Genomic DNA, 18,354 nt, shown 5'->3' on the forward strand with positions numbered 1-18,354 from the left:
ATAACAACTAAAAAAGCGTTTGGATGCATATAGATACTGTCTTGAAAATAAGATATCTCCCATGATTATAAAATCAATAATGAGGGTTTTTAAAAGTTTGAAGTTTAACATTGTGGGATAAAATTCAAAGTTGCTTCACTACAGCTAGCTCTTAAGGATCACTGTAATAGATAAACAAAACTGTAGTAATGAGATTCCTTTATGTAAAATGGTTAAGGATGACTTATTTCACCTGGCAAAGTTAGGGCTAAGAAGCCCACTCTTGACACAATCTGGGGAACTAACAGCTTAAAGGTGGCAGATGTGACGGTTATGTATTAACTAATAGCGACAGAGTTTATAGGGCCTTATGATGTCCATAACGTAAGAAACTCATTCAGGCTATTTTGTTCATAAGATCTATTTTAAGGTCTAGCTACTACAATAGTTGAGTAAGTCAGTAGTTAGGTTAGGTGAGTCTTCATTAGTTTACCTCAATTTATAACAGTGTTAACAGCTGTTAAAATAAAAACAATGGTAGGTCTGTCATGTAGTTAGGTCAGATGAGTTATTAGTTAACATCAATTGTTAGTTAAATCCCACTCAGAATCATTCCCTCCCAGTTCCCTAGTTTGTTGACTTTTAAGTGGATATTAGGTTAAATTCGGGTTATTATTATTACATTTGCGGTACTTTCGAATACTTTACTTGCTAAAAACTTTGAGGTAATAATGATAATAATGAGAAGTTTCCATAGCAAAGAATATTTTTAAATGTGCTTTTAAATTCTACTGGGTATCTTAAACCCAACATTTACTACAAATTCTAAGTACATAGGTAGGCCTACTTATTCATAATGTTATGGGTATATATATAAAACAAGAGATAGTCTACCTACATTAACAAATTTATATTAAAATTAAATTAAACGAAATATAACCTGATCAAAACTACTCAAGTACAAAACACAACACAACACACTTTTTTTAATGGGCTGGGAGTTAGTAGAATAAAAAGCTAACAGGCATTGGAGAAACACGTGTTGCTTTGTCGTGCTACAAATTTGTACAGAGCCCTTAGTATCAAGTTTATTATTCACGATGGATAATGTGAAAAGATAACAGAATGTCATACATTTGCCACCATTATATGTTTCAAAAATAAAGAATGTTTTGAGGATTGAAATCTATCCTCTTCCTTAGATGTTAGAGGACATAAGATTAAACAAACTCAAACACTTTAAAAAAAGTGTGGCGATGAAATTGTCACACATTTTATTAAATTAGACATACCGAATGTATTGTACTTCAAAAATTTCAAGCACATACCTGACTAGTACAACAATAGTATAAAGTCTGGACTGGTGAAAATAAACCCAAACGATCTCACTGCACACCACTAAGAGCTTTTCTCCTAGAGTAGTTTCAGAGTTCCAGGTATTACCGGGAAACTGACCAATTTGTAAAGTTATTTCTGAAGTGTTACATTCCATTAAATACAAATAACATAGACCTATTCCTCTTTCTAATTTGGCTTCAGCTGATTAAAAAATGTGTTTGTTGTGTTGTTTTTGTGCTAAACGTATTTATGTGTTTGCCAAATATGTCAATTCGAGATTGCAGCATATTGAGTTGTTCAAAATTCCTCAACTGTCTCAATATTTGTTTGAAAGTTTTTAGCGCTGAAATTATAATGGGAGGAAATGTAAACATAGCATCTGTAACTCGATGACAGTTCTTACTATCGTGACCGTTGGCGAGATATAAGCATCATCTAGCATGTGGTACATTACCATACTTTTCGATATTAATATCAAAACAGCTTCCATTTATAAAAGCATTATAAAAGCAGTGCATGATAAGTTTGTTTGAATAATAATTAATAATCTAAGTTTTTGAAAGTTAATCACTCATCCGTATGTATCCTTGCCTTCTATCTGATATTTGCATAATATTGTTCTGAATAATTTAAACCGAACTATATCTATTTCGTTTTCATTTTGTTCTTGGACTGTGTAATTGTGATATTTATTGGCTTTAGAGTCTTCAACGATGCCTTCATTATTCCTGGTTGGACTCTGAGCAATATTATGTTATCTGATAGATACTATACCGAGTGATGTTTTTCGTTCGTTACGTCGCCAGCGGTACGGGTAGTACGATTCAATAGCAGACCCTATAGAAGTTTAATATGCTACCGGGTACATCAGTTGTACATCTATTCTAATTAGTTTCCACGCTAACAGTCGTAGAGCTAATTAAATTACATCGTAAAGCTGCGTTTACACTGGCAAGAAGTCGCGCAAGTTTTGTTAACAATTTGTAAACTAGTGTCGGACACTATAATTTCAGAACGGTGTCGGACAATTATGGTTAAACTATCTATTGTAAATAGATCAATGCCGTGAGCAGTGTCATGATTTGTGTCAAACAGTTCTTTGCAAGAACTTGAGAGCAGCGTTGGACATTAAAATTTCATTCATAAATATTGCCGTGAAATCACTGTCGTGTGTGAACACATTTTGCTTTTGCTCACGCAACAACTAGCAATACAGATGTCGCAAGTACAGAAGTACTTGTGACATTTCTTGCGAGTAAAATTGCTTATCCTAGTTCACATTATACGACAGTAGTTGCGCAAGTTCTCTCGCAACTTTACATGCTAATTAATTAATTACCTTTAAAAATATAGGAATATTGTAATATGTAGTTTAAGCTCGCTCGTTATCATCGGAGCTCCTAAACCCAGTATTTATTTATATTATTATCTTTGATTATTTATCTAGTCAGTACAGACATACATAAACAAACTTATTAGATACTGAGATGAAAATATGTCTTATGATCTGTTTGTTCTTATTGAATGTTGTTATTTATGTTTTGATTCAAAGAACAATGATAATAAATCACCTGTTCGTTACAAAATAAAACGTATGTTGATAATCAGCTGACTCAACCTTGTTTTTGTTGGAAATATGAAAACAACGTGACGTCATGGAGTATGTATTTAATTTCTTTCTAATTGTTTACAAGAAGTTTTAAATACAATATTTTAACTAAGTAATATCATGGGATTTGTGGGGAAGACGGTATAATAAACTATTTTAGTGACAATGCAGTTTGTGTTGTTTCCCTGGCTATGGATGGCTTAGATATTCAAGCTCTTCAAGCAGTGTTAGGTGAGTGAAACAGTTTACTATTGTAGGTTGAGTGTTAACCTGTTGCATTGGTAGGCGTGTGATAAATACGAAGTTAAAAACGTTATCTTCAGATTAACCTGTTGTTAAATTTTTCTGTGTTGTTAGTAATATATATATATATATATCACATACACTCCTATACATGTCTTGAGCGTTCAAGTTAATTTGAGCTTGTGTCGTTTTTATTTAAAGTAGGCTAATGCAGACAGATTTAGCCTAGCAGACACTGTCAGTGCACCACAAACATTTACTGACAATAAAACAAACAAGAAAGATATTTGGCAGTTACTGTTTTTGAAACTTTTGAAATGTATTAGTTAGTTTTGCAAAAGCTAGATTGGTTTGAGGGGTTTTAAAACAACTTGAAGCTTATATACACTACTTATACACTAGGCCTACTAATGTATTTTGTCTTGTTATTTCAGTAAAGTGTTACAATATTATTGTATTTTTACCCATTTATGTTCTCTGCACTTTAACTTAACAACCTGCAATCCTAAGTAATGCGCGACCTCGAAACAATTAGGTTATATTCCCTATATTTCTTTTACTCCAACTCAGTTGCCAACATGCATTTCAGTATTCAAACAATCTGAAGGTTCAAAATGACGAACAAATAGTGGAGTTTGAATGTAAACGTCTTAGGTAACAGAATGTAAGCAAGGTGACTTCTTACTCAACAACTGATGAACATAACTTACATGACTTCTGTCTTCTCAACAACTGATGAACATAATTTACATGACTTCTGTCTTCTCAACAACTGATGAACATAACTTACATGACTTCTGTCTTCTCAACAATTGATGAACATAACTTACATGACTTCTGTCTTCTCAACAACTGATGAACATAACTTACATGACTTCTGTCTTCTCAACAACTGATGAACATAACTTACATGACTTCTGTCTTCTCAACAACTGATGAACATAACTTACATGACTTCTGTCTTCTCAACAACTGATGAACATAACTTACATGACTTCTGTCTTCTCAACAACTGATGAACATAACTTACATGACTTCTGTCTTCTCAACAACTGATAAGTGATGAACGCGGTGGTCAAACATCACCGTAAAATAGCTACTTAATATGAATTAGCATTCATGATTGTCAACTAAAGTAATGATGTCATTGGATGTAGGAGAATTAATCAACCAATTATTACATCAAGTTCAATATTTGCCTTATTCAAGCTGTCTTTAACAATAATATCGGGGAAGAAGATAATGTAATACATTTTTCAAGCTTGCTGTTGTTAATATGTTTTTCTGTTTATAGTTTGGTTGTTTATTCATGTACATGTTTACAATTCTCACTGTCGCATTTTTTGTTTAATTTTCAAATGGAACGTGCGAAAAGAATAGGATAGCAATATTAATTTCAAAAATTAAAGTGAGGAAAAAAGTTAGAAAACATTCTCAAAAAGGGAGAAAATCCTTCAAGTTTGGGGATTCCTAATGCATACTACCTGAGATCTACAATAATGTAATTTTAACAAAAATTTAGACCGACAATATTATAATTTTTTAACAAAAAATATAATAAAAACACAGTACCATAACAGTCAAAAATATTTTTATATTAAGGAAGCAAAGAAAATCTGAACTAATCTAAGTTTCTGACTACCACACGTGTTCAGACCTGTCCTACCACAGAGCCAACCACCATACCCAAGGGTTTAGCATATTTCCTAAGTGCTAAATATTATTTGCTATTATGGTTAGATATGTCTTAGTGTGTTCTTCTTTAAAATAATTATATTATTGGTATATAGTAGGATGCATTAGAAATCCCGTACATTTTGATGGGTTTTCTCCCTTTTTAGAGAATATCTTTAGTTTTTTAGTCACTTCTCATATTTATTTAATTAATATTGTTATCCTAATCAGTTAAAAAAAATTTCAATTAAAAAACTTAGTCATAATTGTAAACAATAACCATTTACGTTTTCCTGCAAATTAATTTTATTATTTAATGAAACGGTATAGAACATTGTTCGGTTTTGGTATTAGGGAAGCAAACAAGTATTCACATTCAAAATATTGTTTGTAACTTTGTTTTTCTTATTTAGGTAAGATACTTGTGCGACGTGAATATTTTAGCAAGTCCTTTTTTATATTGAATATTAGCATTACCTGTATACATTTGAAATGCATAGGTACTATTTAGTTCAATCTAGTAAAATACTTGAACATGAAAAAATATAATTATTCCAGGTTGACTGCACTATTGGGCAATGAAAATTTTCAGAAATTGATCCATTCACATACATATCAACAAAAAAAAGTTTATAAAATAAATAAACAATATATTTTCTGAAACCAAATAAAGTGTTCAATAATTTCTGTTTTAGAATTTTGTAAATGAATTTACCGATTTATTATTTACTAATTTCCCCAAAAAGAACAACGTTTCAACTTACTATTACTATTTATTAAAAAAACAGAAAATTATTTCTTATCATAAATTATAACATACATCATAAGTATCATTATAATTATATATGAAGACTACTGCATACAATCTTGTTGAATATTTTTGGTACAATGCCTACGGTGGAAATCTGTCTAAAACTAGAAAGAATACGGAAATGACCTCTATTTGAAATCGGTGTGACTAATGCGGTGTTTCAAATGGAAGGGACCTTTCCTATCAATGAACTCCACCTGAAAAATATATTAAGAGCTGTGATAACAATACAACTTTGATATTGATCACAGTAATACTATAAAGTTCCATGATGAGCGAAGTATGTTCTTGTTGACTACATGGTGGTGTTAACGAATACGAAAATAATTTCAAAACAATCTGTTCAGATCTTTTTCACCATCTCGTATTTCTCGTGCAATTGCTCTTCATTAAACATTAATTTACGGAAGTGAATTATTCTCCAAACCTGGAGTACAGTATAGTCATAACAGTAACAACAAAGTTATCATTTCTGGAAATTAAAGGTAGAATAGTGACCTTGAACTTAGTGAGAATCTTCCTGTGTAACTGCTATATATTAGTCATAACTAACACATGGCAGCCAATTTATAAATTCTCACATAACGATACTTAGAATGTGCTATATTTTATAATATAAGTTCACCAATGTATTTATTCAAGAAGAGAAATATACATACAGACGAGATATAATTTTCTTCTGAAAGAAAACATAGTGGTTAGACAGCATTTATACCACGTCAAAATATATTTTACAGGGTGTATTTTTAACTTACATCTTTATGTATATAAAAACTAAAAGAGATATAAATGCGGAGTTTGCACCAAACACTTTTATGGGAGGAAATCAAAAGTAACCCCCAAATGGCCAAGTATTCCATTTGACATAAAATTAATGGGAATTAAAAAAAAAGGTTTTTGGTGGAATGAAAATTTAAATCGGACAACTTGTTTTTGTGATTGCTTACAATATTTCGTTAATTTATTAAAACTTTTGGTATGTGATGCTGTGTCAACTTAGATTAACAAAAGAAAATGAAGATTTAATTTACATTTGTGTTAGTAACAAAGACCAGGTGTTCTGAACAATTATATATTTGGGTTGTTATAAAACTTATCATCTGCTTGTAATCATTAAAAGAAAAAGAATTCACTAAATATATTTTAAATGTTCTCGATATCTTTCAATAATAGCACTACCTGTTATCCAACTCTTCCCTGACATTATGAAGTGTTTCTCTACATTCCATTACGGTTTTATTTCTCATATCTTGTAAATCAACATCTGGTGTTTTGAACACTGCATAATTTAAGTGCCCCTTCAAGAAAAAGTCAAAGAAACGAGTGTCAGGTCTGGCAATCTTGCAGTCCACTTAATTCCCTTCGTCCAATCCATCCATCGGTGTGAGAAAGGCTGATTTAACCAGTCTCGCACATCCCTGCAATAATCGTGGGGAGGAGAGCTGCATAATGTTGGTAGTAAACCAAACTGTTGTCATATTCCAAGTCGCTATACTTGAGATACTACTATAGCAAATTCAGTTAGGCATCACCGATCAAGTTACCCTCTACGATCAAGTTACCCTCTACGATCAAGTTACCCTCCACGATCAAGTTACCCTCTACGGACCATAAACCGACAATAGGGTTCCTAACAATTCCTGCCCAAACATATAACTTTTGTGGCCACTAGGAGTAACCTTCAAGAAATGCCTGTGGATTTGCATCTCACCAGTAGTGACAGTTGTTACCAAACCGTTTAGAAAGAAAGTGCACTCAGCGAAAAAGTAAAGTAATGTCTTATTTTGCCAGGCAAAGTTAGGGCTAAGAAGGTGTCTGTGACACTTAACCTAGAGATCAACGGCTTAAAGGTGACTTCCGAACCACCATCAATGGCCGGGCAGGCGGGCTGCTTGCAAGGGCAGAATCGCTCAGCGGTCACCCATCCAAGCAGTAGCCACGCTCGACGTTGCTTGATTCGGTTATCGTACCCGTTACACTGCGCCATTGCCAGAAAAGCGATTCTTCAGTAATTTTTTGTTATTTGTAACAGTTTGACTCATTCCTTCACTATCCTCCTGTCAACATTAGAGTTGAAATGTATGAAGTTGCATTACGTAACTGAAGATTCGCCGTGAAACGTCCTAAAACGTCCACTTGAGTTAGCCCATCAACTATCCTTTCTCCACTCCCTTTTTATTCCGGTTTTACGAAACTTTGAACCACTTGTAAATACTGATGTGACATTTCGGTTTGGAAAACTCGGAATCGCTGTCGCTATCCCAGTCCGGTTCTTAAATCCGTACAAAAATGTCACGCGTTCCTTTAATTTCACCGTATAGAATTAACTTATACAAAGTGTTTTAAATCACAACTTTAGTTAGTGTTACAAATGTCAAATGTGAGTATTAACAGGAAAACCCAATCGCGAGAAGTTGCTCTGCCAACTGGACAGTAATGACTGGAAATGTTGGAAATCCCAAGTATCTTGTTCTACAGCAGTTATCCTTATCATACTGCCTTATCGCGATGATTGTCTATAGCTAGCTACAGTACTAATATCATTGTAGAACCATTTATGAAATTATTAATCCCAGAATTTTGAACTCGGACTTCACTTAATTTAACTTCAGTCATTCAAATCCCCTATATTGTAATGTTTACATCGTCCTACTTTGTAATGATTGTACCACTTGATCTCAGTATTAGCACAATGCATAATCGTGATAAACACATGACTGTTATCAGTGTAAGTCGGTTTTAAAACGGGGTTTAAAACAAACGCTAGCTTAATTTTTTTTACTTTACTGTCGTACTGACACATAATTGTGTATGACAACGTCAGCGTCAGTGGTACAAATATCTATAAACTAATCTATTTTACTTACAACAATAATACTGTACTAAAATTAAACTTAAGCTTACGAATTTTTAAGTTCTTAAAATATGTAAAACACTTGAAAATAAACAGATTTAAAACACCTTAAGTCAAATATAAAATCACAGTTACACTCAGTTAAAACAAGATAAAATAGATCAATAAATGAATCCAGACAACAACAAAAACACGCTATAACTCTAAACTAGCGTCAAAGAACTCCCCAACCGAGTAAAACTCCCCCTTGATCAAGAACTCTTTCAGTTGACTTTTGAATATTGTTGCTAAGGTTTAGTTTTTTATATTTCGGGGTAAACAAGAGAAGAAACTCGCTCCAGCATTGTGCGGTAAATTGCCAGCTAAAGCTGAGCGATGGGGAGTCTGGCGTAATTAATGGGAGTTGAATTTTCATTCGAACAATTTCCCCTTATGGATATGTATATTTCCCGTAAACTCTGTATTTTGTCTATTTAAGATAACAAAAAACAACCTTGTAGTATAGACAACAGTTGTATTCTAGGATAAATAACAATCAATGTGGAGACCGAGGAATGTACTGATCTTTGTTTTGACCAGTGATTTGTCACCTATCATTATAGAAGGTGAGCGTTTATTTAAGGAAATCACTTAATGAAAAATCGAAAATAAATGTAATCTGTTTCCTCAACGATTATTGTAGTGCGTTGTTTCAGCTCATTTATCGTCACCCAGCCTGCATACTAGCGTACTACGTACGTACGTATCTCCTAAGCTAACGTACGATCTTGGAGCTATCATCCATTCATGTTAGACGTATATGAGAGACTCCCGTTTGTGTCTCGCGTACTAACGTAAACTACGCTCTATATAACGCCCGTCACGGCTGCGGGGTTCTATAAATTGTTAATCACACAAGGATTCCACTTTGGTTTTCTTCATTTATTCAACAAAAGTTCCACATCGTGTTTACATTCTTTAGCAGAGCTAAAATAAACATGTGAATTGTCACAGTCAAGCCAACAAATGAAAAGAAAGAGTAATGAAAACTAAAAATAAAATTTGGGCTCAACAAAACTATCTAAAGCATATAAGAAAGATAAATAGATAAACTAAGTACTTGAGTACTCTTCAACAAAGTAATATGCCCGGTTTATGAGGTAGCATTTTAAGGAATTTTTAAATTATTGAGAATATTAATTTCTGGCAATTTATTGTACATTTTTAATACAATAATACACTCCCTGCTCGTAAACTTTAACCGATGAACGGTATAGTATAGTACCTGATTCTTTATATTGTAGGGGAGGGATACTTGATTTATATGGTGCACTATTATATTTGTAAAAACTGAAAGTTCAAAAATATACAGAGACCGGAGGGTCAAAATGTTCTTATTTATGAAAAATTGTTTACATGACTGTCGGGTTCGGAGCTCAAACACAATTCTTATAATACTTATTTTGCAATTAGAACACATTTTTTGAGTTTAACGAATTTCCCCAAAATGCCACCCTATATTTCAGGTGCGAGAAAACTTATGCGTTGTAGACTTGTAGTATCAAGGTTTGTTACAGAGCTAATTGTTCTCTAACAAAATTTGTTCTTAGTTGATCTACGTGTTCATTCCATTTAAGGTGTGTATTATACTACCCCGAGGAATTTGAAGAGTGAACAACCTCAATATCAGGAAAATTTACTTCTGTAAAGAGTCACGAACTGAACTATTTGGCTTTTATTCTTGTAGAGCTTCAGACCGTTAACGTTAAACCAATTTCACACAGAGACGTAAGGCATTTTCTAGCTCAGCGAAATGATATCCTTTTACTATTAAAGTTGAGTAATCTGTAAATAATGGAATGGACCAACAAACTAGGTTTCTTCTATGTTCCGTGTTAATGTTCTTGTAAAAATCTATAGAATGTGTGTGTAAGTTAAAACCATTCATGGAGGAACATACGTTGAGCGTGGTACTTGTGGAATTGGACATTCCTGGTTTTGTCAACAATAATTAGGAGCATTACCCATTATTACGTATCCGCAATGGGCACCTATACCAGGAGATTTGTTCTCGGCCGTGTGATTGTGGATATCGCCCCACCGAGAACAACACCGATTCTACTCGGGACATGAAATGTAGCATTTCTAATGGCAAATACACGAATTCATTTCCATACATCTGTTGCTAATGGCATACGAGGGATATTAAAGTTAGTTTGTATACAATTATAGAAGATCGATGAGTATGAGACATCTTCTCTGCCTGCCAAGGTCGAAGTGACATACAGGTTGTTTGTACTCTACTGCAGGTAACCAGTTGTTTAATGCCGGGCAGCTGAATACAGGGTTTATGTCGCATGCATGTTTACTAATAACATTGCTTATGTGTCCTCAAGGAGAGCGCGAAGTACATGCGAATGCCCACCTGGTACACTGATTTGTCTCAATATAGCACCTAATAACGCTGCGGTGGTATTACAGTCTTTATGATGTAATCTTTCTCTTGACCCTCAGCCATCTGTCTCGTCCATTTGCAGGCTCTCTCAGCCGCCCGCACCAACCAGCTACCGGACTATAAATACATGAATAGCCATTCCGTTTTATTATGGCATAATATAGCACGCTCACTGCACAGTGCAGTGGCGGGTCGAGCCGAACAAAGCGTGTGTAGAATTCAGTGTTGTGACTGTACCCACGCCCATACACATTGCCTGAGTTATAAATAAGTACGAGTCTAATGAGTATAAACCCAAATCGGTATTCACGTGCAGAACGTATAGTGTCATACAGTATTTTCAAAGTCTCACAATAGTAATTGATCCCGTAAGGGTTTACAAAAGAATTAATCACGCCTTTAATAGAACAACTTAGAACTCTTGATTTTTGGTGTGTCCTTCTTGAAGTGACATACAAAAAAATGCTGTATAACATGTTTTTTACTGTCATTAATTTTGGTATAATCATAAGTTAAAGTGTAGAAACCTTAAATTAAAAACACAAAATCTTGTTTTTTTCCACATTTTTGTTTATCACAATCCACAATAACACACATTTTTTTATTTTCCTCGTATACATGGGTGCATGCTACTCAATTAGTAAAAAAGTATTTCCGAAGTAATATAGGTGTATATTATATATATGTGGTCGACGTTTGAAGTGAGATGTTCAGCGTATGAGAGCGGTCGCCGGGACCCGGCACCATCAGGGATCTTCAGAAAAACCATGTATTGGAACACATGCTGACAATCCACAGGCCACCATATTCTTTGTATTAACACTGATTTAAACGATTCAAACACTGTCACTAAATGTACTTCGATCTGTAGCACCGAACCACAAATACAATTTTTTTTTAAATTGTGTTATTCTAAAATAGAGAATATCGTGGGTGGCAGTTAAATCCCTATGGGAATTAAAAACTGAACTTTTGTATGCTGTATTCAGAATTTTCATTCTTTAAATTCCATTAGTAGTTTAACCTTTGATTAAAAGTCGCTTAAACAGCCTAATATCGGGATATCATCGGACTTTTGAGACCATAAATGTCACCAGACACATTCAACAAATCACTTACCCATTTACCTCATAATCATCTGCGATACCATATCTTTATATAATGCATTAGGAATGTGAAATGAGAAACTGTTGAGTGCAGTAAAATATATTATCGCTTGATTCACATCGAAACAATAAATTTGAAGTTTATTAAACTTAACATTTACGTTTAAGTTAGTCATGTCGACTGCTGATTTCGTCCTATCGTATTATTATTTATTGCGTTATTTACGTTTTGTATAGATCAAATTGTGCTATCACACTAGTAAATATGGGGAGGAAATGTTTCGTAAACGTCTGTTAAGGTATTAAAGTACTATTTTTACAAATAACAACACAACAGGTCGTCCTTTCACTTTACAACGCACTTGACCAAAGCATTATCACACCAGGAATCCATTATTCGATTTTTAAGTTGGTGATTTCTGTAACTAAAAACTGGAGATTTCAGTGAAGCAATAGTGAAAAGCGTCTAATTTCTTTACTAACTGTACCAATAGTAGCGCCTTCCATAGTTTGAGTACCCATATCTGGTACCATTTTCCGGTGAGGTTTAAAATATAAATAATTTATAAATGTTTATTTTGATAGTAAAAACTTACAACAACAATGCCCTGGCATTTGTGTGGGTTTACCAAGGTTTGATAATTTAACTTACTAAGACCATGTATGTATTTTCCTTGTAAAATGACAGCATTTCATACCTTTAAATAGATAAAATGTTCCATAAATGTTAATTATGAAAAAATAAACTTAGCTTATCTATTTTTGTCTTTATTAGATTTGTAGAGGATTGGGTTCCGTAAACATCCTAATACTTAAACATCAAGAACGCAAAAAGTCAAAATTTAAAACCAGTTGTCAGATTCAATTAATCTGAGTTACGGAGTCTCTCAAGGATCTATTCTCAGTCCAGTTCTCTTCTTGATATATTTCAATGATATAGGATCATCACTACAGCACGGGTGAATCGTACAGTATGCCGATGACACGACTCTCTGTTTCAGCACAAAACAAAGTCAAATTTGGAACTTCAAACCTTATCGATCTCAAGAATTGTGTCCAAAATTTCAACAATATCAATCTTACAACAAATTTAGAAAAAGTTTCCCCTTCGCTCTTCAGACTCACCGAGTGACACCACCGTGATGTTAGAAGACACCTTATTGGAAGAAATCTATACAACATAATTCCTTGGAATACACCTGCATAGGGGGTTGACATGAAGTGATCGCATTGGTTCTGTATGTGCCAAATTATCCTCAGGCATCTATGTCTTGAGGTCTTTAGCAAAATACTGTTTCTGATGATGGCATATTTTGGCTTAATTTACCCACATCTCTCTTACGGAGTAGTGCTTTGGGGAGTATGTGCAAACAGACTTTATGAGAGCATTGAGACTCCAGAAAAAGTGTTACAATCATTACAAAATGGAAACCCAGAGAGGTCGTGTAAAGAGGCTTTCAAATTCTACAACTGTTGACGCTCCTAGACTATAAATTTGGGAAACAACAATGTTCTGTATGTCTAAATGTGCCTTCACGAGGAGCCAAGACATACACAGGCATAATACTAGAGCAGCTTAAAACTACCGAACTGGGAGACTTAGAACGGTGGTTATGAACACTTACCCTCACAGGCGGGTGTTCACTTTATTAACAGATGTCCAGGCTCAATCAAGAATGCCCCAACGCTCAAGGCGGTAAGAACTCATATCAAACGCTGTTAAGTGTTACACGCATTTTATAATATCGGCGAGATTCTAGCATTTGACTGGTAGACCGCCCATTTGATTGATTGACTGGGTCTGAGGGTAAATAAACAAATGAATAAATATTGGTGAGTGAATGTACATATTTGTATGTTTGCGTTGAGAAAACTTTGAGCTTGTAAAAATTAATGATTAGTGACCCTGATCTTTAGCAATGTAGTAGATATTAATATCAACTGCAATAAAGAAAAAGTACGTTGCAGTAAGGGAGTTATTACAAAGATTATGTTTTTCGGATGGTCGACTAAAAATGATTTGTTGATAGAAGTTTGCTATTATTAGGTAAGGATAAATTTGATAAAGCAGCAATTAATTTGTCTAGAATTATCCAGATTTATTTTGTATAGTGGTGTGTCTCCGTGGCCTTTAAAACCATGCACAACTTGACACAGATTCACACTTACTTATGAGATACATGTTTTATAGAGTGCTTGTAGGCTAGAGGGCTTTATAGTGTTGTCTATACATACAGGGTGAATAAAAAACCAGCCCCCCCTTACTTTTTCTAAAGTTTATGTAAGGAGATATCCTTTGGTTGTTGGTGCTATGAGGAAATTAAGTTCCATTTGTTGACCTTGGAAATTTCTTGTGTCCCCCAAAAATGCGGGATTTTGGGGGCAACTAAAAAATTTCTAATGTTTACCCTTTTCATGTGACCCCTCATTTCGCCGTTCGTTTCCCCTAAAAGAACCCCTATGCTTAATTCTTCAGTAGTTTCATTAATGATATTTTACAAATAATATAACGAGTCCTCTATATAGTCCATTCTAATCTATTACTAATCAAAGTATAATATCTATATTATTATTTATAGTTTTTTTTTTCAAAAGCTTCTACGACCTTTGAATTTTATTATTATATTGAAATAAATTAAGCATTAATATTAATCATTTATGTAAATACGTTCGGTCGATCTTGGGATTAGACTAATATTTACTGAGAAAAAGAAAACAGTTTCAAACTGAGAATTCTGCTTCGTAATCAAAACGTACTCTCTCGGGTAAGTTTTCGATCATTACGATAAGTGTCCAATGAATTTTCATCTTATTTCGGAATTTTGCAGATCAATTAGTAAACCACTAATGAATACCTGAAGAGTATGACTGTAACTAACTTGTCTGCCATAACCTTCTCAGCAACGCACACTATTTTGACAGTAAAGTGGCCGCGACACCCATGATTGCCCTTAGAGCACAACATCACAGTGTGTCAAAGAAGTCAAGTGCTTCATAAAAAATATTAATTTCCCGCGTAGTATGACTTAAATTGGAGCGAAAATCTCCGAATAGTTCTGTAAACCCTACTTAAAAACTTCCGGGACTTTTGAGTGTCCTGACGCCCATATATTATGATATTAAAACGGGACAATTTCCAGTTTTCCGGGACGTCAGAACACCTGTTTAAAGTCACTCTGGCGGTTATTTGTAAGTACTGATTCGGCAACAATGTTATGATTCTAAAATAAACATAATTATATCACAGAGACATAATTATTGTAGCTACAATTTTTATTTTGTTTGCAGTGAACTTGGCACCATGGCAAAATAATCCCTATTCGGAAGTCAAATTTGGATTCTATGCGTTCTGTACCATAGTATAATTATTCTTCAAAAAGTGTTTTTTTCTTAGACGATATGTAGCAAAGACGGCGCTCTTTAAAACATTGCACGATTAGTTTATGGGACTAATCCAACATTCTATCACTGATCAGTATTCTTTTGTCATACAAGTAGTTTCTGGGTAAAGACTGTTGTGAAAACTGATGAAGTCTATGTTTAATATTAAAACATCGGCAATTAGTTGTTTTTAGCGTTTGTCGCCTGTAAAGTCTGAAATGCGAAGTGCGAAGTACAAAACACTTCCGGGAGACCGTATAGCAATATTGACTCATGTGACCACCATTCTGCCAGCTTATGTGGAATGATAGCAATCATATATTGACCATCATCATTAAAGTCTTCCGGTTCAAACAGGGTTGAAACATCAATGACCCACTTCAAATCCTGAAATATTTCGGCTTCCCTGTGGAGATCATCTTAGTCAACAACTGCAGATCAAAACTCATTTGTTGGCGGAAGATGGATCTCCACCAGGAGGCCGAAGTTCGGTTTGGACCGGAAGACCTCCACGATACTCATGCCATCGCCCGCGTAAGCCAAAGGATTAAGAAATCTGCTGTCACAATTTTCCAGTTAGTGGCTATGTGTGTGTTCGTGGTGTTAATTGAATGTTTCCCGTGGCCGAGGTGAGTAAAGTTTAACTGGGCAGATAATGAGTTGACATTGATCCTCCCCACTGTCAGGTGGTCACACATGTCACGGACAGTTAGAGGTCACCCCTTGTGGGTCCCACGCCGAACACGTGTCCACAAACGGTCGTGCCCACTGTATCCTTTACCTTTCTCCACCCGACCCGAGCACAAATTTATGTTCATCTCTAGGTTACGTTATCATTTCCATCACGGACAATACGGAAATGTCAGCCGTACTAGATTAGAGAGCCAGAGAGTTCTGTACATGTACAGAGCATTCATAGCTGTTAATAGTTTATCCTCAAAGTCCCCTGGTTATTTTGGAATGTGCGTTGTAACAAGTCAGTAGGGTTTCTGCATATTCATTACCTATCAATAATACAAGTTCTAAGTTATACGAGTAAGCAAACAGCCTAGAATATACAATTAAAAGACTTCCGTAGACGCGTTCTAGATTGGAACACGATTGCTCAGTATAGACCAGTAGTGAGATGATTCTCTAGACGGAGATTAATGCAATGTAAATGTAATAAACTGGTAGATATAAACCAGTCTTAACTCCAAAAACCTTTAAAATTAACTATTTTAAGTTTTTATGAACTCTGCAACAATTAGACATGTGTGGCCATGACGTAATATTTAGATTCTCCGTTAAATTTCCAATCTGAAAACATGTTTGTTGGTTTGAAGGATGAGCAAAGAAAATTGATCGAAGTGCAAAGTTGCTCAGTTTTAGAAAACTAAAAGATAACTGAAAAACAAATTTTATAACGTGATACGATAAACTGTGCCATTTAATAAAATTTAAAATAATATGCCAAATAATAGTGGTTAAGCAGTTAACGATGACTCACTTTCAGCAGTTTATATATTAAAAACATTTAAGCTAAACATATTTCTTTAAGTAGCAATAACTGTATAGGTACTTGATTTTTATGTTTTGCGATAAAATAAGGAATTAAATATTGTGAAAGATAAAGCAGTTTCATTCTAGTCACGGATTTCGCTCGCTTAAAGAAGTTTTCGAAGAAAATGACGCTGCTCTATGTGCTTATTTAGCAACCAACGAGAAAGCAAAACTCGAGGCACAATCCGTTGCTTCCAATAGTTGAACAGGGGTCAAATGATTCCCATGCAAAATATGTAAAACCTCATATTGGGGTACACCTACGTCTCTAGCAGGTTGTCTACTTACTGATGGACCATTCCAACATGAATTTAGAACTACTTCTTCTACTCCTACATTATGAACTATGTGTCCTATCTCGGTGGGTGTTCTTCTGAACTGTACATTTTTCCACTCGTCGATGCAGTTTTGGAAACAGAGAATGGCGGGGTGGTCGACGATCTGCTTGACATTCCCTCTAGGCGGCACAACATTTCCACGCATTTCCGTCACTAAATCTGTAATCGAAGTGCGTATCGGCGTAGTAAATCCACGGCAACCTAAACTTGAGTAATTGGAGCAGGAAAAGAGTTGATTGGGAGTTACAAATAATTTATTTGGACAACGGTTTCTTAGAATTGATAAGAAATGGATGTCGGATACTGGGAAAAGCGATAAGATAAAAAGAGTGTACAATTTATAAAGGATATGACCATTACTCCGTGACTAGTATCCACAAATTATTTGAAAGTGGATACTTGTCACGGATATTACCTACGTATTAATATCTTAAATTCCTTGTTTTATAAGACATTGTCATAAAACATAAAAATAAACTACAGGTAGTATTTTAATAATCTAAAGTTTTCGATTTTTAGTGATTTTTCACCTTGAACGTCTGGTAGAATCGGACGTTGGCACTTTTCAGACAACTTTTGATGTCCGGTAAAAACGCACGTTGGCATTCAAAGGGTTAAAGTAAACTAAATAGAAATATCGCTAGGTTTGACATCTTTCTGCACACAAGGTGTGATTTTAAAACAAATGGCTCAATAATCGTTTAGTATTTGATATAGTTAATGAAAATAATTCATTTCTATCCATATTTTTCGAATTTATAGTGTATTATAACCCAACAAAATTGTGTCACGCCAAAATCCAATCACCAGTTATTGTGTAGCAGTTTTTGGCTGCGGAAGAGGGTCACTGCGTCAGGCTTTGGAACACCGTTTTTCACTGTACTGACTAGCAATGAGGTGTTGCTATATTTGTTGTAGCAAGGCAGTTACTGTAAAGCAGTTTAAGGTTAAATGAATCCACTATTATAGTGTACCACTACTATGGGTGTAGCCGGATGGAAAAATACTTCAATGGAAAATTGAATTCAAGGACCATTAGAATTCA

At 34.5% G+C, this 18,354-nt stretch overlaps 1 protein-coding gene across 1 annotated transcript in view; it reads left to right on the plus strand.

The window, feature by feature from the left end:
* Positions 1-2,941: 2,941 nt before the first annotated feature.
* Positions 2,942-18,354, plus strand: part of LOC124369378 (myelin regulatory factor) — a 127,470-nt gene continuing 112,057 nt past the window's right edge. The window contains exon 1 of the mRNA XM_046827378.1: positions 2,942-3,157. Within this exon, the coding sequence (XP_046683334.1) occupies positions 3,118-3,157 (40 nt within the window). The 5' untranslated portion in view covers positions 2,942-3,117. The remainder of the gene's footprint in view (positions 3,158-18,354) is intronic.

This window comes from Homalodisca vitripennis, chromosome X (assembly GCF_021130785.1).
Source record: "Homalodisca vitripennis isolate AUS2020 chromosome X, UT_GWSS_2.1, whole genome shotgun sequence".
In the NCBI taxonomy this organism is placed as follows: domain Eukaryota; kingdom Metazoa; phylum Arthropoda; class Insecta; order Hemiptera; family Cicadellidae; genus Homalodisca; species Homalodisca vitripennis.